At 43.2% G+C, this 22,989-nt stretch overlaps 1 protein-coding gene and 1 long non-coding RNA gene across 4 annotated transcripts in view; one reads left to right on the forward strand and one right to left on the reverse strand.

Annotated features, from left to right (window-relative positions):
- MCOLN2 (mucolipin TRP cation channel 2) lies at window positions 1-22,338 on the reverse strand. 3 transcript variants are annotated; one of them, XM_076340528.1, is made up of 14 exons: window positions 22,273-22,338; window positions 18,565-18,724; window positions 15,270-15,443; window positions 11,579-11,723; window positions 10,915-11,002; window positions 10,657-10,753; window positions 10,094-10,193; window positions 9,380-9,495; window positions 7,842-7,991; window positions 6,339-6,440; window positions 6,104-6,226; window positions 3,257-3,463; window positions 1,720-1,835; window positions 1-385 (listed from the first exon to the last, which is right to left on the reverse strand). In XM_076340528.1, the coding sequence occupies exons 1-14, from the start codon at window positions 22,320-22,322 to the stop codon at window positions 349-351; spliced, it is 1,665 nt and encodes a 554-aa protein (XP_076196643.1). In that variant the 5' UTR covers window positions 22,323-22,338; the 3' UTR covers window positions 1-348. The 3 variants fall into 3 exon arrangements, with proteins under 3 accessions (XP_076196643.1, XP_076196645.1, XP_076196646.1); XM_076340530.1 differs by lacking the exon at window positions 22,273-22,338 and adding an exon at window positions 21,952-22,111; XM_076340531.1 differs by lacking the exon at window positions 15,270-15,443.
- Window positions 21,693-22,989, forward strand: part of LOC143161438 (uncharacterized) — a 7,871-nt gene continuing 6,574 nt past the window's right edge. The window contains exon 1 of the long non-coding RNA XR_012995520.1: window positions 21,693-21,929. This is a non-coding gene — a long non-coding RNA (uncharacterized LOC143161438). The remainder of the gene's footprint in view (window positions 21,930-22,989) is intronic.

A 22,989-nucleotide genomic window follows, 5' to 3' on the forward strand; every position in this document is an offset into this window, starting at 1 on the left:
AACAACAGTAGTTGGTTCAGGGCCACCTTCCTTCCTCCTAGAGGTGATTAGCAAACAGAGCTCCCACAGAGACTGCTCAAGGATCAGCCTTCTTTAACATGACAGAACTTGAGGCAAGAATACAGAGTTCTTCACAGCTCTCCTCCAGATGCAGCTTCCGCGCTCTCCTCCTGGTCAGCCAGCTGATGTCACATGAGCAGCTTTTCTTCCCCCAACACCTTAATTAGGTAAGATTAGTCTGTTCACAACGAGGCAGGTCCAGATAGTGGGTTTCAATTTGGAGAATTATTCTTCTCCATACAACTATGCTTTCTTTGCATATTAGTGGTGAATTGCAATGTGTAGTCATCAATTAATAAGTATCAAGTTGTCATCACTCTGTTGTCTGCAAAAGAAAAAAAAAATTCACAATTTTTCATTCAGCAAGAAATGCAATAAGCAGCATTTACCCGTAAAAAACCAAGCTGAGTTTTGATCCTTCTGTTCTGTGCTCTCCCATTTCAGCATACAGCTCCAACACCTGCACTGGGACAATCAAGCAGAAACTGCTATAGTAGCAAAAGCTCTAGATTTGCACTCCAGCTGCCAGGCTTGTGCCTTCAATACTCTGCAGCGTATTACAGTAAAGCATATTTATTATGCTCAAGCAGACAAAAATCTCTTATCCTGCACAATGACTTGGATGTGAAACCTGAAGCTGTACCTGGCTGGAGTTCTTATTCACTAATTGGCTTTCAAGTGTCCGCAGCAACTGCTGGGATACCTGCCCATCATCATCTCACATGCTCCTTTTTGGCTATGAGCTTTCCCTCTGCCAGCGTGTATCAAAAGTATAAAGTTACATTTCACAAAAGCCTCAGTATATAAGCAGACAAGTATCCTACTGCTAAAACAGGATTTGTTATGCCAGTTGGGATTGAACAAGTGTTCACATTCAGCTCTATTCTTTCTCCCATAGCCTGGCTTCCTTGCCCAGTGCTCACGACCATTCAGTGCACAAGCAGGAATTCTCCCAGACTGCCTAGGGACAGTGACAAGATCCCTCCACTCTCGATCAGGGATTCAGAACCGTGTTAGGTTTCCTCAGAAACAGAATTCAAAGAATAGATTTCCATACCAGCAAGCACCAGGTGAGATGTTCATCTCTCACCAACACCAGCTTAAAAAGGACCACTGCTAAGACCTCCAAAGGCTTGAGTTTGGTGGCAACCAGACATTTATAAGCGTGTTTCCAATATTCTGACAGATGGTATTGAACCAGTTTGCCTCACAGACACAGCATAGCTTTGGCATTAAGTGCTGGTCCCTGGCTGAATCACATTATCTTGCTTTCTCCTACTACTCCCAGCCTAGTGGAAAAGCTTTTTAGAAACAGAAGACTTGCAAAACCCTAAGAAGCAGAGACTTAGTTTGCTCTTGACTCCTTGGTAGTTCCATGTTATACTCTGGTGGAAGTTGATGAGAGGACTGCAGTTTCTGCATGGTAGTTTTCGTATGAGCAAAACACTTAAAACATGCATTTAAGCTCAGAACTGCCACCCCTGCACCATCGGCAGACTAAGGATCTAACACCAAGTAAAGCACAAAGAGGAACAACAGACTCCAAATATTCCACGGACTGAATTCTGGATGCTCCAGCATTTGTGAAACAGCACTTTGCAGTGAGAAGCTAACTGGTATACTTCTGAGAAAGACACTCATTAAAAGCACCCTACTGACCTCCTACAGCAGCAGATGAATGGCATGGAAGTCTGTTCTTTTCTGTAGCCAGCACTGCCGTGGTCTTTTAGAAATTCATGTAGATCTGTTACTGGAAACCCACTTTGTTGGTATTTCTGAAAGAGAAAGCACGTTATTTACAACACATGAGAAGTTATGGGCACGAAGTGTTCTAGAATTTCCTCTAGAGTGTGATAGCCAAAACTAGACTATTTGGTTCATTGGTTCACTATTGCTGTAGGAAGAAAAAAACAAACAAACAAAAAAACAAACTCCCACCCCCACCCCCACCCCCCCTATACAATCCCGTCCTAGAAACACCACATATGTAGTTGGTGGAACAAAGCAATCTAAGTGACTAAGTAAAATTCATATTGTTCACAGATTCTCTTACATTTTGTTTGCTGTCCATAAGACCAAGCGAGCGATCTCAAGTCATACAGGCACTGATTCTCCCTTGTTCACATCAGCTGCTGTGCTCACTGTGAGTGCTCTGGGCTCATTCTCCCTAGGAAACCCAATGCTGGATTTGAAGGGCCCTACCGTGGACATTCAGCATTGCCATGCTGAAGGAACGTTCCGCAAAACACCAGTTCAGCACACTGAAATGGCTCCCCATTGACCCACATGAAGCGCTCAGAGGGAAGAGTAACAGTAAAACACTGTTTCGCAGGTCAGACCATCCAATAAACTCAGAAGCACTGACAGTTAAGTTGTATTTTGAGATGCTTAGAAAGTGGAGCTCTTGCTCGGTCTGGAAGTTGTGGTTCATGTCAGACTAGCCTTATTCTGCTGGCCTGTTTATCTGACACTGAGACAAGAAAGGGACGAGAACTGAAGAGCATGATCCACATTGCCTTCCCGCTGGTTACTGCGGCTACCAGGAGCACAAAGGAGAGACAGCACTAGAGGGCAAGAACGAAAGGTAGTTACCGAAAACTTCATTTTGCTTTCAGCCAGTTTATACTGGAAATGGATGGCACAATTTTAACTTAAATGAGAAGTAGTGGGTCTTTCGGAAGACATTTCCTTTTAACCACACATTTCCAAGCAGCACATTAAGCAAGCCTGGACACCTAAATGAGTTCAGAGTTATCTCCTCAGCCCTTACCACACTCCTGCCAAGGGGATATTCGCTGAGATGCCAGCAAACCCTTCCTGACCTCAGCTTCTGGTGCCACGAGAAGAAACATTCACTCCAAACAAGACTTATCCGGCTCTGCAACTATACTTAAAAATTGACTCTTTCCACTCATCCTTCCACTTAGGTTTCCGTTAGCTATTACCTTTTTGAAGCCAGGTGAAGCAGCAAAAAATACAAAACAGGGACACACACTAAGGATGATTTTCCAAACCAATTATTGCTTAGTCGTTTGGATGACTACCCAGTCATCCTCCCAATTTCACCACAGACTAAGCTAGAAGATTTTAATAATCTCACCAGTCATCATAACTAATGCTAGACAGTATGGTGTTGAGTGAATAAGAATGAACACAAAACTGATTAGAAGTGTAATGGGAAAAAAAAATGTTTTACCTTTATGGTGTCATAGGAGTCGGTAATGAGTGCAATAAAAAGGCTGAGGATCATGTATATAAACAGACTAATGAAGGAGTACAGATATAACCGACTGAACACCCACACCAGCGTGCTCTTCTGCTGGATTTGAGCAAATGTTGCAAACATATCATCTCCATTGACCAAAGAAAACAGACACTCAGCCACCGTGTTCAGATCTTCAAACTAGAAAATAATGAGTACAAGTTATTAATAGAATGTGAAGATCAATCATCCAGATTAAAGGGAAAGGGAAAGTGTTATAAAAACAAAAGTAATTTTTTTTTTTTTTGAGTTTTACTCATAGCACAAGAAAAAAGCCAACCCAGTCAATCAAATGCTACCACACTTTCTTTCCTGTACATTCAGACCAAAACATACATGTCAGTAATAGAACCATGTAGAAATATAATCTTGACTAAGCATTATACATTAACATCAGAAATAAGATTTATTATCAAGAAATAAACTTGTGATGCTCAACAGGCAAAACAGCCAGTAACTGACCACCACAGAAAGTTCAAGTTACTGAATTTTAAGCTATTTTAGACCTGCAGGAAAATACCATTCTGTTTGCCAAAGCATGTAAACAAAGTGATTTCACAGAATCTATACAGTAAATCAGCGGCGGTATGCTGGGAACAGAACCCACATCCTCTGGTTACCCAGCTCTGCAGCATTACTGGAGTAGGGGTAATTAATCAATATTGTATTAAGAAGTTAGAGATAGCATACAGCCTTCAGAGCTCAAATGGTCTAAACTAGATTTGTCCTGTGATAACATCATGCATCTGTCATTCAGAAAACCCTGAGCTGTAGGTAAAAGCTATAGCTGTACTGTGAAGCAACTAAGCACACCCTTGGCAAAAATCATGGTTTCATTTCAGGGACATCCTCTTAAATTCCTAACTCCGTTTCCCTGAGCTAGAACGTGCCCTGAGGCTAAATTCCATTCTGCAAGCAGGTAAGCACACACTTCCCACCATCGCTCTGTCCCTCCAAATAACTGGATTTGTTAACTGTACTTTATTGGACAATATGAATTAATGCACAACGTTTTAACGTAGCTATTAACAATGAAGTAACATGACTACACTCACTTGAATTGCGGTCCTATATTGAAAACAAGATGTCAAGAGGATGTTTGTAAGGAAAACATACTGTTGCACAGGAACAGCAGGTCTGGTCTTACCCATAGCTTATTTTTTGTTATTATTATTTTTCTTTATTTTTAAAGCCATTATGAGACCCAGCAGCACATTTTCTGAGAAGAAGGGGTACACGGCATGGGTAATTCTTGAGTAACCCACACGTTTTGATGCATGGGCACAGAGAGAAACCTGCTAAGTATTGCTCACCTATAAGCCCCTAGACTGACATAACACAAAATCCCTCTCTCTGGCTGTAGTAAAAGAAGGAAAAAACCCAAACATATGTATGTCTATGTTTTTGAGCTAAGGCCCTCAGAATTTCTGAGCACAAGGACCTCTTCTCCTGTGTACCTGCACAGCAGGGAAGGCTCTTCCCGTTCCTCACCGGGGACAGCTCACGCAGCCGGAGAGCCCCGCGAAGCCAGCCCCGGGCTCTGCCTGCTCCGGGCAGTGCCACGCTGCCTTCCAGCGGGGTACCGGGGAACTGTCAGCAGCGGGAAAAGCCCCTACAACCACAGCTGCTTTCCTCGACATCGGTCTGTGATATTTAGCAAGAGGTAACGTTTTCATAGATAAGCATGTTACTGACTACGCTTCCTTTTGCTCAGATAATTAATGTACTCGCTGCAGGGAAGCTGCGACAGTATTTATGCTGCGCTTGTTATAAACAATTGAGCCTCTGGTATGACTGAGGATCCCACAGCATCCAGCATCCCATGGAGAAATGTATTGTCGTCAACTTGAAATATGTGCAGACTGAATACCTACATTTCTCAAAGGAGAGAATTACATTACGTTAGAGGAATCCAAGCTCTGGGGATGCAAGAAGCTGAAGCAAGCACTGCAGCATGTGTCTCTGTTACAATATGTACTGTGTAACCAAGAATTGAGAATGAGAAGTCATACATTTGTTACTCATTAATGGACATCTAGAATTATCACAACAGGAATCTGCCTTTTTTCAAACTGCCACATAAAGCATCTGCTAAGAAAAAAAAACAAACAAACAAGCTTTGCGGGTTTTTTTTGCTTGTGTTTTGGAATATACAAAGCCTTGCTGCTGTACCCAGGTTTCAGACAAGAAGACATACCAGGCACACACTTCAATAGCAACCTCAAAAAAAAAAAACCCCAACAAAAAACACCCAAACAACAAAACCCCACAACACACCCACACACAGGAAGCAAAGTAAACAAGACAAGCATTCATCCACCCCTTTATAAGTCAAGATTTAGGAGCTGAAGTAACATGGCACAGGAAAGATTTGGAAAAACAAGGTCAGAGCCAAGGAGATTCCCAGAAATGGTAACGGTGAACTACTGCCTCTGACCCAACTGAACTGGGATTGCCAGAAGAGGGCGAAAGAGATAATAGACCAATTTACCTCTAGTCCCCAGCCAGACATTGCCCGGATAAACCGTCCGCTCATCACAAACACAGCCTTGTGTTTGAGATTACATTGAGTTCAAGCACACAGTGAAAGCAAGAATACAGTTATTTTGTTAGATGGAGCAGGTGGCAGGAGGTACATATGGATGGAGAGACCCTCCCATGTTCTTCATGTTACAGCTTTTAAACAAAAACATGAATTCAAGACCTATTTCTGCTGTTATAACTAGGAATTACACACACACAGATATTCACACGTCGTTAGACCAGAAAAGGAGTACGTACCTTTTCATGATAAGGTCCCAGGACAATCCAACCACAGAAAGTATAGCCAAGATAAATCATCCCAGCACAACAACAAAACCTTAGCACTTTGGGCAGTGACGCCTGCATAGTCAAAATGAGCACCTACACGTCAGGGTGGAAGAAAGGAGAAGGGGGAAAAGCCACAAGTTAGAGAGACCTGACTAAGAGTGACAAATATATGCTTTAATTGGTGAATATTTGATTCCTGCCTTACATTGTAGGTTTGAAAATATCCGAGGTATCTGATGACTCCAACCCAGACAAGCAAAGTTGATGTTCCAAGTAAAATGCTGCAGACATCATAACTTGTGAGGTTCTGAGGGATCCAAACAGAGCAGGTGGTCAAGTTACAAAGCAGTAGGTATGTCAGCTTGACAGCTATTCAAGTTCCAGCAGTTCAAACAAAGAAAGCAGGGCAGTCCAATACTGAAAGGATGTTGCTACATCACAAAAATCAGACCGAAGTGAACTGCAGTTATTTAGTAAGATCACCCAGATGCAATAGTGCTGCAAATGAAAACACATTTATGCTGATATTCTTGTAGTTTTGCATGAAGAACTAAAGCCTTTACTTTGGTTATGACACGGTTTTAATATTAGGATTGAATATCTCCACATTTTTGTTTAAAAAAAAAAGGTTAATATATGCTATTGTTAGGCAAACAAGCTCTCATTCGCTCTTTAGTAAAACACGAGCCATCATTTAAATGAAAAGCGAGCCTCAGGACTACAGCCCTTGCCATGCTACGTGCATTTAGATCTCTGAACAGGTTGCCAGCTGTTTGGAGCCTGAACATCATTTTTACTGCCAGTGAAGTTTATAACCAATTCTACTTGCATTTTACTTTAGAAGGCTAGAACTGGTTGCAAGAAGCATGAGATACCCATCTAGCTCAAGATTTCCTACCCTTATCCCCCCACCTCGCCGTACAGCTGGAGGTTCTCAAGTGCTTTCTCTGAAGGCCGCTCCGGGCATCTGCTCTTTGAGCCTTAATACACACGAAGCAGGAGCAGCACGTTACCTACCCTGTTCTTCCCAGAATACAAAGTTTTGTGAACACATGAATCGTTGACATACAGCTCTATTGAAGAAAAAAAGAAAAAAAAAAACCCCACCAAACAAAAAACAAACAGACAAAAAAAACAAACAACCAAACCCTGAAGAGCTGCCAGCTGGACAAAACACGTTGATTTCAGCAAGCCCAGACTGGGAGGTCAAGGACTAGCAGGTGACGCTGCCTGTGCCTGTAGTTTGGACGGGCCAGGAAAGCAAGCTATAACAGCTATGAGCTATGTTTCCAGTCCCACAAGCCATCAAGACCCCTGTTTTATCCAAGGGGATGACTCTTGGTTTCCCTGTACAATAGGTACTACCGCTTCTTACAGAAATAACACAACCCAAGTTGTTTGGGTTTTGTTTGGTTTTTTTGTTAGGAACTGTCTACCCGCAGGTCCTATACCAGGGATTAGGGGACTTAGCACTGTGGAAATAAGATGTTTAAATAGCTTACATGGTCTTACTGAAAGACTTTGGGGAAAAGGGACTGAAGGCAGTTATCAGTCAAACTAACACCAGGAAGTAAAGAAATAAGAACTAGCAAAAGTAAACAAGATGACTAGTGACTATGATAGCTCACTTTCATTTGTCCCCAAGTTAAAACACATTACACGTGGTTGTAACAAAACTAGTATTTCATCTGAAGTATTCAACTCTCACCTTGGCTTTTATTTCCATTTTTAGGATTGACCCAATGATTGTCATCACATCACTGATAATTACCAGGACATACCATCCATTTATGAACTCCAGGCGATCAGCGTGACAGACATGACGCTTATATTTCTCCAAGAAGTAGTTCACAAATCTCTATTGACAAGCATTTAGATGTTTAGTTACAGGTCACCTTAAGATGAAAAATATGTGCAGATGCCCCAGTAGTATAGCAATGCCCCCTTTTCCTATAGTATTTGCTGGAATAATAGCTTAAAACTCATTCTCAATAGCAACAGAAATAAATGGGGGGGGGGGGGGGAAATCAAGATTGGTTTAGGCCAGTGAAAACCAACTTTCCACAGAACAGCTGACTTCATAACCGATCCCAACTAGCCTAACCATGGCTTGTTATCTCCTTTTTAGCCCCCTTCACAAAAGTTTCTATCCACTTCCAACAGAGCAAGGCCACCCAACTTAAGGAGTGAAAAGAATTAATAACTCAAATACAACTATAAGGCAAGAGCTCTCATTTCCAGTACAGCCGACGATGCCACTTCCCACACCCAACACTGCCTATCTGCTTTCACTTGCTCTTTTTGCTCATGAATAAATGCTGATGTCCCTATTCCTGACAGCAGTTTGACAATGCCTTTGCTGAATTGTGTCTTCTTCACCCTTGTCTTGTTTACAAGCTACAAAAAGAATATATTGAACAAGAGAAACAAGTATCTGTGCTTTCAGATCCTACCTATTCTGAACTCTTTTTCCAACTCCCATAAGCCACATGCTTGTAAAGTTCGTATCAATTAATGGTTATAATTGTGTTTCTGCATCAGTTTTTGGACCAGAAGAGCTGAATCTGCTGACATGAAGCTCTACAAGCAGCTTGAGATGAAGTCAGACAAGGCTAGTCTCAGTCTGCAAAGGAGGGTGAGCAGGGAAGAAGATGACAGCAGATGGTGATCAGGGATTGTGGAGGGAGAAGGAAAAAAGAACTGAAAAAGGGCAGTTCCAGCCCCAGAAAGACCAAAAAAACTCAAGCCAGAGTTGGACTATATGCTGTGCTTTACATTTTCTCCAGTTAGAGCTGGCTTTGAGGGATGTTCATTAAAGCATTAATTTATGACAAGACTTCTATGGGAATTCTACTCTGAAGCCAGGTAAGGAAGAATTCATGTTTTGAAGGTGCGGGATGTGTTGGCTGTAAGCAGCACACAGACTCAGAAGGTTTTTTGCATAAAATCCTGGACAAAAAAAAAAAAAAAAAAAAAAAAAAAAAAGAGTCTCCTTCTTTCGCTCTCGAGAGATACAACAAAACACTTCGTATTACAGCACTACACAAACAGAAGTAAAAACCCATTCAGCTAGCAACTGTTCATCACAGACATCTACACATCCTTTCTAGAGACAGAGATACAGTAAGAGAGCAACATCCTGCAACAGATATACTACCCAGTATTTCAAAACATATCCCTGGACAAGACTAGCAGCAAACAAGACAAAGACAACATAAGCATTGAGATTATGAGCGCTGTACTTACTTTTTGTAGTCTCAAGGCAAGAACAATGGATCGTGTGCAGAGGATGAGAGAAGCAAAGCAGCTTAAAATGACAAATCCATCAAAGGCTAGAATATACTGAGTGTTTTTCTGGAGAACTGTAAAGAGTCAAAGAAAGGAAGTAAAGTTAGTCTTTTCACATTTCTGTGAGCACAAATTGTTACAAAATGTCACATGTTTTGCATTTAAACACTCTCACCCCATAAATAGATGGGTTATAAGAAATGTTCTTTCTGCAACTACAGAGATTGGGCCACAAGAGTGAAAAGCATGTTCACATTCTTCAAACTAAAATCAAAAATGGGTATATTAAGACAAGTGTCCCCTTTTTGCATTAAGTTCATCTGTCCATCTGTACTCCAACAGCGTTACAACTACATGGGGTAAAAGAAGTGCAGACTTTGACCCATACCAACATCATTAAATTAAAACCAAACACAAAAAAAATCCCACCTCATTTCTTATTCCATGACCTGCAATCAGAAACTTGTTTGACTTTCTGTACTGTATTCTTTTCATCTACAGGTTTATAAGCCATCACGTGAACCCAAATCAGGTTTTTTCCTTGGCTTACTCATATCAATTGATGAACAGGATGGGGAATGTCTTGCTACAGAGACTGTTGTAGAGCTGGGGAAATGACGGGAGGAGATGTGTAACACTGCTATCATGCAAACACACGTGCACCATACTTACCAGAGCCAAATATGTGCCAGTCTTTACATTCTTGAATATCAGTGTCACTATCAAAATAGATTTTGATTTTTCCACTGTGGGCTCTATTATTGAAAGTTATCTGGAAACACAAAGAGTATATCAGAAACAAGACTAACAAAATTTCATTCCATAAAAAAAAAGCTCCGTAAGTGCTTTGACATGAAATGCATTAGTATTTGTTGGTCAGGTAAGCTTTAAGAAAGCTGTCACCATAAGTGTTGGTGTTGACATAATTTGAGAACATGTCACATATAGCATAAAAAGCAGTATTCCAAGAAGCCAAACTTCAAGTTTAACCTTTAGAAGAATAACAATTACTTATCTCCTTCTCAGGTTATGAAGTTACCAGCTGGAACATGATACAAAGTCATACTGTCCCATGGCAACACCATTTCAGCAACCTTTGGGAAGGAGGGGTAAGGGCCAGGACATGCTCAACTGCTTTTCCCTTGCAGTCTAAATATAAGGATGATGACTACCCCTTAGCTTAAGCTCTTGTTATATATACAGTGTTAGAAGCGCCATACCCCATATTCACTTACGGTATTTTGAAATGCATAGCAGTCAGGCAATTCACGGGCATGGATTGTCTGTAGAGCAATGCCTTTCAGCTTGAAGGAGATTTCAACCTGTATAAGCCTGAATGTTTTAAAAAGCGTATAAATATATATATATATAAAAAAATAAATACACAGAAATATACACACATACACAAAGCAAGGAAACTCCACAACTCAGAAACCACCATATTCATATGAAAGGACAAGTTAAAAATAAAATAATCTCCACCGCTGCTTTACCTGTAAAATTCAAGGTTGAAAAAAGAGGAGTTCAGCTTCAGTTCAGCCTTCTTACCAGCTAGCTCCTGTGGCTTAAAAAAGATACATTCTGGGAGGAGAAGAGGAAAAGCTGTAATCTTAAAAACTTCACATAGAGCAGCATAAAACTGAGATAATCAGGTAGAATGGCAAGTCCTAACCAGGCAAAATTAATTTTGAGCAAACCTATCCATAGAGAGCCCCAGCTAGTGGGATCAGAAGCAGGTTCACATAGTAAACCTTGAGATTTACAGCAAGGACTCAGCTCTGACAGGTGGTAAGGACACCCACCCACTGAAGGTACAGACTGACCAGCATCCAGAATTCTGTATTTGAACTTTCTGCGGAGGGGTAACAAAAAAAAAAAAAACCCACACACAAACCCTGACCAAAAAAAAAAAAACCACCCAACCCCAAAACCAAAAAACCCACAGCCCACTAATGACAGCAGTTGAAAAGAGCTTCCTACACTCTACACAGTTGCCATTTCTAGGCAGGTACTAAAAATCAAGAGGGAAATAGGCAAAAGGCACGTTAATGTTCCTGTGGTTGCCACACAAAAAGCTATTGGTTTTAAACTTTACTGATTTAGCATTAGAATATAAGTACTCCACAGCAAGACATTTTTAGTACAACAATACTATACCTGTTTCAGTAGAAACATCTATGTTCAGCGTATCACTGGAAGGAAGCATTGTGCCTTTCTTGTACTGTTGTTTACAGATTTTTAAACCTGATCCTTCATGTTCATAACCAAGCGTCCCCAGGGATATGTTCTTTAATTCCTTGTACTAGTTTAAAAACAAAACAGAAGCAGAAGTTAGAGACAGTCATCTTTTTTGCATTAAATAGTAACTTGCAATCTCAAAGTTATGTGTATCAATACAGCTTTTTACAATTAAAAAAAAAAAATTTACTTTCACATAAAGTCTGTAAATTGAGAGTGCATACCTCATGGGAAGCCAAGAGGGCTGCTGGCCACTAATTAGTAGTGATTGGCATCCTGGTGACACAGTGACTGGGAGCCCCGTACCTACTGGGCTGCCTGCAAATGATTACCCATGTGCCAGACAGCAAGCCAGCAGACAGCTTTTAATCAGATGCCTGGCAGTAACTTCAATGCAGTATTGCTACTAACCACACACACTCCAGGGATATCTTATGTATTTATCTCATGAAGGTGCTAGTTTTCACACCACTTGAAACTTGATTGCTTTACGTACAATTCAAGTCACAGTTCTTACCAAGTACACCCCAAGAGTAAAACCAAAGCTGCTCCCTGTGTGACTACAGAAGAGGGAAGCCACGCGTTCGCTATATAACCGGCAACCAAGGAACATACACAGAGCTTGAGCAGCCTCCAAAAGTAATTTAACCTGCCTGCTTTACACAAGCACAGAAGCAACTGAAAACATGCCTGTGAGGAAGGCACTTTCTTTTTCACTTACTCTAAATACAGCACAAATCACCTTCATATGTAAAGATATGCTTGAAGACAAGGACTAGAAGTGGAAGCGGATAAAGTTATGCCAAGCCAACAAGCATTGTGCACGCATGGATCTGCCCTGAGCACTACCAAAGAACTCCATTCAAGGCCAGTCCTCTCCTGACTTGCCTTCCACATGTCCTTGGTGTCCGCTGGAAGCAAGATATATCCTCTGATCCTCAGTCACACCTCCCAGTCCTGCACAAGCGAGGCAAACCCCTGGGGCACAGCCCTCTCTGTGGTTCTTGACTCCTCGACAGCTGAGGAGATCAATGACTAACCGTGAACACAGCTGTCTGCCAGGTCAGCTCAGCACCAGCTAACATTGTCCAAGAGAAGCCAGATAGACCCCTGGCCCTTTGAGGAAGAAGGCATAAACATCTAGTAATTCATTAGTTTTTATCATCACCTCACCTAGTGAAAGAGCTCGGGGCAGTGTATAGCGCTGGTCCGCTCTGAAGGAAGCATTTACCTCCCAGGAGGCCTGAAGTAAATAAACGTGGGAAGTCAGACAAGGCTTCCCATTCCTTAAAAAAAATTTTCAGCTGGCTTTGATACAGATTAGACCCTCTTCCCCTTAAACACGGATTTTGTTATTATGCACCATTCAGTGTCATCCTATTTCCTCCTTCCTACGGGCATTATGGCCACTAGCCCACCGTGTGGGGTACAAAGTCCCAGTGGTCATTAGCAACCACACGCTCCGCATCCAGAAGACCTGTAACAGGAACCACCACATTCCCATCCAAAGCTCTGCCTCGCAGTGCTGCTTCAACTCCTCGCAGCTGAGCTTGCAACAGGTTTAGACAGCCTGGGAAAAAAAGCACGGCCTCCGTGCCCTGTCAGAACGTTATCTTAAAGTAAACTAAGGAAGTCAAGTCTGACTAAGGCAGGTCAAGTGAGTGGAAACAGTAGTTAGTCACGACTCCACACCCCTCTGAGGACATCTCCAGATCCCTGCATCTAAGAGCTGTTGCTCTGTCCACATGTGCTTTCAGGCTCTGCCCTCCTGACAGCGTAACACGTGGCTCTGGGTTACTCACACGCCACTTTCAAACACCACCACGAAACAGTAAAAGCAAAATTCCCGTTCACACGTTTCTAAGCAGCCTCAGACAGAGCAGCCAGCAGAACATCCTGGTCCTCCAGACTCTGCCGCAGGCAAGGTACAAGCATAACAACTCCGTACAGCTTCTTTGTAATAGAAGCTTCCAAATTGGACCCAGGAAAGGAGTAAGGAAAAGCCGTGTGCTCTTCCAAGTGGAAAGCATGTTCTTTTTTTTTTTCCCCAGAGTGTGAAAATGTCGCAGTGACACATTATACAAAGCCTAGAATTTCATTTTTACAACTCCAGTTTTGCAGTGCGCTATTACCGTCTTCTGTAGTATCATATCCTTCTGCTTGCCCCACCCCCGCAACCCCCATTTCAAAATAAAAACACCAAAACCTATGGCTTCTAGCTGCCCATCTCAAAACAAAACAGCATTGCTTTTAGCTTAGGAGCCAGCTGGCTTGTCTCTTCCTAGAAGGCATCTTTAAAAAACAAAACAAAAAAGCAACACCTGTCACAAAAAAGTGTGCCTCCAGGTGAACATTAAGTCTTACATGGGGAAAAAAAGCCTCAGGAACACCACAGGACACTAAAGAACCCACGTTACACAAGTTTAAATCTCCTTAAAGGATATGTCTACATTTATACAACATAGACATTTTATGAAGTGACCTTTTTCTGATGCCTGTGTCACACATTGGCTCATTCTTGAGGATATAAAGCTACTATTTCTCTACTGTCTTCTATCTGGACTTCACCTCAGCCTTAGTGCCTACAAAAGAAGGAAAGTGAGACAAAGAAAGCAAGGAAGGGAAAAAAAAAAAAGCACAGTTTATAGCAGAAATAGTGGCAACATTGAGAGTTCAAAGGAAGACTGAGAAAACTACTTCAATGCTCATTTAACATATCAGGAGTGAAAATCTTGGCCTTGTCCAGCACAGCAGAGACAGCATGTTTGATCTGTTGATGGCTCTGCTGTAGCTTAGAGGAGGTGGCCGAGGAGCAGCAAGCCCCCACGCAAGCGCATGTTTAAGAAGGATGTATAGCCTTCGCACCACTGCGACTGCTGGGCATAACTGACGGTGGGAAAACTGTTTCAAACCAAGCATCAGAGCTGATGTCCCAAAGTCCGGGAAAATGAAAGGTGGTTTAAAGCCACCTTCCGTTCATCCCACGTGAACCATTTCTGGGCTTATCGTCATCCCCAAACACAAGAGATGTTTCATTTTCTACACACACACTCTTTCGTCTCATGAATTCTAAATGTACTAATATTAAATACAAAAATGTTTACTGAATTTTCATCCTAGATTTATTCACTTTCCTCCCACGATTGTAAAGGGACTGTTCTTTAAAATACCATCCCTAACCAGGGCGAGTGCCCCTACATTCCTGAAAGTACCATATTCCCCATTTTGAGGCCTCTGGCACTCACTACAAAGCTGCAATTCAGCATAGCTGTAAGCACAGATTTTTTGAATACCATGCATAGGTATATTCAGACCCATAGCTCTTCAAAGTAAGGCCTAAACAAAGGTTCCAGTTCATGCAAGATGACTGATTTTCAAACTTTCTGGATTTCAGTACTACACACTAACCGAGTAGAATTTCGGTTTAGATTTGTCTCCAAGAGACAAAAATGCAGACATCTACACACAAAATTCAGTATACCCCGCCTACGCTGATTCGCTGAAGTATCAAAACTGAAATTCAAGAATGGCGACAGAAAACCAGAACCTTAGCAGAAGTTTATAGCTATAGCTTCGGCTTTAACACTGTTCATTATAAACACACACTTACCTGATTAATAACATAAAAAATGCTATCATAAGCATGCTGTTGTGTATATATACTGCAGCTGTAGTCATCTTCGTCAACTCCAGAATAGCCTTTCAGGAATAGGTGTTTAAAAGCAATAGTGTTTTCCTCTTTGAATGAGACCACCAACTGGTTACTCAAACCAAAAAAAATAAGCTGACAAAAGAAAAAAAAAAATTTGAACACTGGTCAAGCAGCAACATTTTGGAAACAGCTTTGAATTATAATAAATACAAAATAGAAAGGCGCCTGTTGCTGTAACCCTGCTACAATAGGAGCAAAGAATCTGTTAACTAATGCCATAAGACTACTAAAGTCAAGGTTACCACATGCAGGGTAAGAGAAACAGAAAACGAAGTCTCCCGCTATTTCTAAAACTTACAGTACAGGAACTAAACAGACAGCTAGATCACTGCCGCCTTTCACGCATCCTGGACCAACAACTCTAACTGGAATTTGCCAAAACTCTTGTTGAGGATGCAAAAGGCAGAAGAACTAACCTACAAGTGCAGCCTGCTACCCCAGAAATGCCCTGCTTTGCTATGGGACAAATTCCTGCACCTTCTTCCTACCTCTGGCATGGCACAGGATTAGAGCAAACCTATGTGAGACTCCACAGCAACAAAAAGCGTCACGTGCCTGACCCAGGTGCTGGTTAAGGAGGCTATAATAAGAAGCAGCAGCAGCCAGCAGAATTACTACTCAGGATTTGTGTTGCCCTACCATATGGATGCTCCCATTCCCACCACCACCAAGGAAAACATATAAATGGAGCCTAGAAGCTGAAAAATCAAGCAACGAGAGTTTCTTCACAGGCATAGTAGCAGGAAGATATCCCAGGCCCCAAAGAGCTAACTCTTCATCTTAGGTTCAAACTGCTTACTAACAGCAAATGTGAAACTGTCTCATTACTGCATGGAGTTTCCAAGCCCTACAAGAAACTAGCAGAAGTAGGGAAGTAGTAAGAGTGAGAAACTGCAGGCAAAAGAACTTAGAAATCCCCCAAAGCAAACAGGCAGGCTCCACTAACATCCAAATTCCCTCATTCAAAACAATGGAAACTGGAAAGCACACCTATTTTTTTCCCCCCTTCACTGGAATACGTCGTCTTTTGTCCTAGACAGTAATTGCTTAGATCTGGGCCAGGCTAAATGAATACATGCAGCCGGACTATTTAGTGCAAGGCTGTTTGGTTGTACAGCAGAGTCACAGCCAGGACAGAGAAATGGGGATGTCAGCTCTGCCGGGTATATACAGTCTTCAGATTAAGAACCAAATCTTCATACTTTTAGCCAAGTTCTAAATCAACTATTTATATCTTCAGTTGACTGCAAAAAAAATCACTGAGTGCTACAAATAAATCTGCAGCACTCTAGTTAGTATCTCTAAAAAATCAGGGATCTTCCAGCTGCAATACAGAGAAATAAAACATACTCAGCAGGGTTTCCTCAGGGGACTCCCTAGGGGATTTCAGCACAGCATTGGAGTAAAACTTACTCCCCATACTGGGACAGAAGCCTCTTCTGCTTTTCAGTCAAGCACAGACACCCCAGCTGCTGCACCACACTGAAGAAGCCACAAGCGTCATGACTAACAGGCTGGCATCAGGCAGAAGCAGCTAGAAGGAGGCTTAACTTATTCCTAGGTTGTCCTTCAAGGGTCTTGCCCTCACTCTGAAATAGAGAGATGCTTGTTGAACCTGTCCATTTACTGTTAACTCGCATTTGAGACCTCCCTGCAGAGCAGCAACACATTTTCCTTCAGAAACTCTATTTTCCTTTTCTGGCCAACTACCTGCCTGGCATCGGAGCAAGACCCAGGGCCGACAAGAAAAATCTTAAGCAGCAACCCAGAAAATCTTGTGGCCTTTGAAAGCCAAGCAGCAGAGCACCCCTTCTGCTCACAAAGGACAGTGGGAGACTAGGACAGCAGACAGAAAAATTACACGTTCGGTGACTCCCCCAAGAATTTAAGTCAGTAGGTTAGGATAGATTGAAAGGACTGAACCTTTTCAGAGCCATGTGAAGTTGTATTTTGTCTCATTACTCACACACAAAGGTTATTGCCCTGTATTTGGAGAGAGTGCAATAACCCACATCTGAGGTGCAGCTGCCAGTAAAGTAAGATGGGGCAAACCTGTCCTCTTAGCTTACTGACGCTGTGCTCGCACCGCCCGCCCCTCTTCCCCCCCACCACACACCTTAATACGCTCCCTGTTCTCAGCAGCTCCAACACTACGGGTAGCAATTGTGCCAGCACTAGTGTAAGTAACCTATTTCAGCTAGCCTTGCCTAGACAGATCGACCACTGCATCCCGCTCCCGCCTGCAGACAGAGCTCCGTCAGGACTCTGGCACAGCACAGCAGCGGCCGGACCCTGTGCCAGCGGGGCCAGGGAGCCTGCCGCGTCCTTCCAGCGGGCAAATGAAGAGCGAGAGCGGTCAATAAAATACAGGGACACGTAAGCCGGGGTTACGCTTCATTCTAGCAGGCAAGGCAAACACAAACCTGGAATCCTGCAACTCAGCATGTTTTCAGGAGTTGTATATTTAGCTGTACTTGCAGAGTGTCAGATATCAGAGTCCTGCATTGCAAAGGTCCAGAAAAATAATTTCTACTTATACATGTGTCCCATTTTGCTTCCCTTGACCTCCAGTCACCATTTCTTAGTGGACTGTAAATTAACCAGCTACACTGTGATACCAGTGCAGTTTAAAAACCACCCTCTTCTTTGCCTCTACCTATCCAGGTACCCGACTGTTTGAAATGCATTATTTGATGACAGAAGCGAGGGGCACGTCCGATTCCTGTAGCCCAGTCATCCCCATCATCACCAGAGCCTGTAGCATTTTCACATTGAACATGTACGTTTCAAGTTACTGACTAGACTTCAAGAAATATCACTTTTGAAACGGTCCAGTGAAACTATAATCTATGAACACAACAGGAAGCAGAACACAGAGCAGCACCGTGACAGCAAGCCTGAAGACAGTGCTGGATTTACTTGGAAGAGTAACTTGCTTTAAAGTGTTATCTTAAAAACAGCAAAATACCTGGTCAAATACTGCCCCAAAGTCTCCAGGAGGCTTTTGTAACTTAGTTTATGTTATTCTTCCCCCTCGACACACCTTTCATAGTACTTTTTCTTTCTGGACTGAAGCAGCAAGTTCAAGTCAGTAACAAATAACCAGGGACGGCAAAGGCCCAGAACCACAGACCTGCTTCTCCTGCACATCATTGCTACGCTTTCCAAGAGTAAAAGAGAGAGGAAGGATTACCTGTGTAGTAACCATAAGTATCTTCAAAATCTGCAAAGCCAGTTTCCATGGTATTTGACGTCTTGCTCTGTATTTTTCACATGGGTTCATGAAGTAAAACTTCAAATCCTCTTTCAGAGCCGTCTCATTTAGATCTAAATCCGACTGAGCCATCGTATTTCTGCCATAAATAAATACGTTAATTAGAAACCAACAGAATGCTTTGGCAGACAACTTCCTCATATTGCAATTTCGCCTCAGATCACCACATGACATAAAAGGTCTGTAACAGTTTTCTGTTTGTTTGTTTTACAGCAAAATGCAAGAAATATTTCCCATTGATCACATCATTCAAACACATTAGATCACCAAAACACAACATTTACACAACTATTTCTCAGGAAATAGGCATTAAATAAGAGGATCTGTAATAGTAATAGCAAGTCTACATTTATCTCTTTCTTAAAACTAAATATTTGAAATAAAGAGAGACCACTGTTAACACATTTCTCTGAATAACCCACATTCTACCACCAGAAAAAGGTGTCTTAAAGACCAAACAACCAGAGCAGGCTTCACAGCACGCTTCCGTTATGAACATGCAGTTTTAAAGGCTAAACTCATAGGCATTTATTTATTTAAATATCTGGGCATGTAAAAAATCAGAGGAACAAGCACAAAGGACTGCTGTTGTAGGTGTCTTAAATCACTCTAAGTTTCTCCCTCTCCACTGAATGGGACATTGAAAACTTTCCCCTTCTCCTAATCTTTTTAACCCTGTTTTCCAGTACCATAGCTGTCAGAACTTTCCTACTTCACACAAAGATCAGAACCAAACTTACAATTTTTTTCCTCCTTCCATGTGTTAAGGTAGAGCAATCATATCCGAAACCAGCTACATACGCCGATTATCAGTCCCATTTACCGCGCAGAAAATTACTCCCCATGTTCTGAATTCTATAAAGGATAACATTTTCTCTCAAGGTCAAAACCGAAAGCATCATTCCCGAGTTTTCAGATGCATTCTTACTTCTTTTGTCCTCACCTGTCTGAAGCGTATAGGTGTTTAAGCCCAAACTGTAGACCACAAAGCACATTTGATTTGCTAGAACCAGCTATCTTGTAAGACGAGAAATGAGAGTTAAAAAACCACAGTAAAGTCAACACCGTGGTGCTTCCTCACAAGAGGAACTGAAAAAAAATACCACCAAACCCAAAAAATCGTTTTTAACATTAGAAGCTCAAAGGTTATCTTTATTACACAGCCTTAAATCAATCATTCGTGAAGATGGTGGGAGGTAGGCTGATTTCGGTTTTGAGACAGGAAAAACACAGGAAGGTTTTTAAGAAAGAGAAAACTGCAGAGTACATCCGTATCTAAATTTATAATAAAAACATACTGGACTAGTTTTAATAATGTTTAAGATATAAAAACTTTGAAAAATTTAAATATATCTGACAGAAAAGCATATGATAATTTATAGCTGTGAGTGTTGTCTAAGGAAACAGGTACATATATACTTCAATCCTGCACTGACACCCAAAGACATCACTGCTCCTGTAGTGGCTTCTCTTGAACGGGCAGCAGCGTTTGCGCGGGTACACAGCGAAGACCAAACCCAGAATAAAAGTCATAGGAGTAGGTGGGAAAGAAAGAGGAAACAGAGCACGTTTAAGCTGGATCTGGTCAAGACTTAAAGCATGAAAGTATGACATAAGAACCACTCCAAGACTTCAGCAAAATCCTCCCATAAGCTTCCAGTAAAAGCATATCTGAAGTGACAGATCTTAAAAATCAAACAGCAAACCTTATAAGAAACACTATTTCCTCCGATACTCAAATACATACCGTGGAAGACATGGTGGTTTTTCCAAAGTTGTCTTTCAAGCCCCTACAGCTATTCTAAAAACTTGACGTTGACTAATAACGATACTTTCAGTTTTACACAATCCTCACTTAACTCCACTGGCTAGGGATTATTTTCACTGATGCCTTTAGCTTCCTTTATTAATTAGCTGTAGAAATTGTGAGCAGGAAGTTCAGCCAAGGAAAGCAATGTACTTTCTCAGCTTAAGAGGAAAAGATGAGATTCAAGCCTCTATCACTGTTGGGCTTTGTCTTCCAATAAAGAACAGGCATTCCCTGGTGTAATATTCACGAAATAATTCATTTGGCAATAAGTGAAATACAGTAATTGTTTTCTAATCCATTCATTTCTAGAGTAGATTCAAAATAACATCCAAATAAACTGCATTAAATCTGCAGAACTAGAACCTTCAACCGAAGCATTAAAAAAGTTAAAAAGCTCCGAGTGATTAATAGTGACTTACCGCATTTAAAACAAACCATCGAGTTCTACCAAATGTTTATTAGCCTAATAATCTAAAAATAATCCAAGCAAAGCACCTAGCTCAAGACAGAGTAACAGAACAATTCAATTCAGACAGAGTAATTAACACCGCTCAGTAAGTTTCCACGGTATGTTTTGTAAAGCACTGATACAAGCAAGTTTTGTGAATGAAGACTAACTCTACCATGCATGTTTAAATGCATATCTAAGTGTCATTAAGTGTTGTGTGTCGCGAGTACAATTGTTACTCATTCAATTCTAAAAGCTGCATTAGGATAGCCACCGTTGCAATGCTGTAGGACAACCTGTTGTTTGCATAATGTTTTGTAGCGAGGCACGTTAAAGCTCAGTGTTCGAGTCACCAACGAGGTTTCGACGGTAATGACTACCCTTTACAGCTACCTACTTATAAAATAAGCATTTAATACGTAGCTCTTCACCTAGCAGAAAAAGCACCATTGAATCAAGTAGCTAATAAGCTACAGAGCACAGATTCGCTTTTTTTTTTAAAAAAAAAAAAAAAAAAAGTAATTCACTACAGGAGCAACACTAACACTGTCCATCAGAGACCCACGTCAGGAACATTTATCTACTTGAGCTCTACATCTTGAAGAGGTATTAACGAGATTGATTGGGGGGGGGGGGGGGGGGGGGGGCGAAGAAAAGAAGAAGGGGAAAGAAAAAAATCACCGAGTTGGGTTCTGCGTGTCAGACTGGGCAACCCCAGCTTCACCTTCACGATCTTTTACTAAGTTCGCAACTCCCCCAGAGGAGGACACCGCCTAGCACTTCTCAGGAAAGCGAGCTCTAAGAAAACTGAGGAAAAAAAACAAAACAAAACTCCTTTTACAGAGCTGCCAACCTTACCAAGCGCTAAGCTACTGCAAGAAGGAGCGGCAACGCTACCAAAAGCGGCCAGAGCAAGGGGCACGCAGAACACTCTGCGACTCCTCTTCGCGACCGCAGCACACCGGCAACGTGACAAGCAGGGAAGCCTACAGCTGCCGAACAGCAGGAGAAAACAAGCCCCGGGAGGTGAGGCGGGGGGGGAACCTACCTTGCGCAGCAAGTTTAAAACACGCGTCTGGAGCAACACCTCCGCCTGTTTGCTAATCTGGCGCCCGGCCGCTGCAGCGCGCGATAGCAGGGGGGGCTCCTCTCCAGCGGCCAACCCGGGCACGCCCGTTATCGCGGTCCCCCACGGCCGCCGTGCCCCGAGCGGCGGGCCGCGGCCCGGCCCGCGCCCCGGGGCGCTTCGCTCCCTCCCGCAGCCGTTGGCGAAGGAGCGCCCTGACCCCCTCCGCCGCCTGCCCCGCCGCGCCGGGCGGGGTGACCCGAGGGGGCAGCGCCGCGCCCGGCCCAACCCCGTCCCGCTCACCCGCTGGCGGCGGCCCGTCCGCCGGGCAGGTACTTGAGGGAGATCTCCATGGGGCCGCGGGGCTCGGCCGCTGCCCGGGCGAGGGGTCGGGGGGGTCGTGGGGCTCCGGCAGCCCGCGGCGGACGGGGGGGGGGAAGCCGGTACCGCGACCCGAGCGGCCTGGGCCGCGCCGCGCAGCCCCGTCCCCGCCAGCCAGCCCCGTCCCCGCCAGCCAGCCCCGTCCCCGCCAGCCAGCCCCGCGTCCTGTCCTGCCCCGCCGGCCGCGCCGCCCTTTATGGGGGCCCGGGCGGAGGAGGGCGCCCCGCCGCCCACGTGCCCTGCGCCCGCCCGGCCGGGCCGGCAGCGGCCGGAGCCCCCTCTCCTCCGCCACCTCTGCCTCTTCCCTTCGCAGCAGAGCCACCGGTGCTCAGGCTCTCGCTAAGCGAAATAAGGCTCGGTGGTTGCTGTGGTAGGCAAGGAGACAACGTGCAGGGGAGACTGTCAGGTTAGATTAGCTACTGCAGAGCTGGTCGTTTTGCAGCCGAAAAGGTACTTAGTTCCTCAGAGGATGTGGTTTAACGTGGTTACTCCAAACTAGGGTGTTCAAAACAGAATGCAGGCTTGCAAGAGGCTTCATTGCAGCAACTGTGAGCTCTCCACCTGCCCAGGCGGTGGGGACGGGCAGGGTAGGACTCTCACATAATGCTGTCAGATGATGCTGTGTTTGGTTACAGTCAC

The sequence above is a fragment of the Aptenodytes patagonicus genome, chromosome 5, assembly GCF_965638725.1.
Source record: "Aptenodytes patagonicus chromosome 5, bAptPat1.pri.cur, whole genome shotgun sequence".
In the NCBI taxonomy this organism is placed as follows: Eukaryota; Metazoa; Chordata; class Aves; order Sphenisciformes; family Spheniscidae; genus Aptenodytes; species Aptenodytes patagonicus.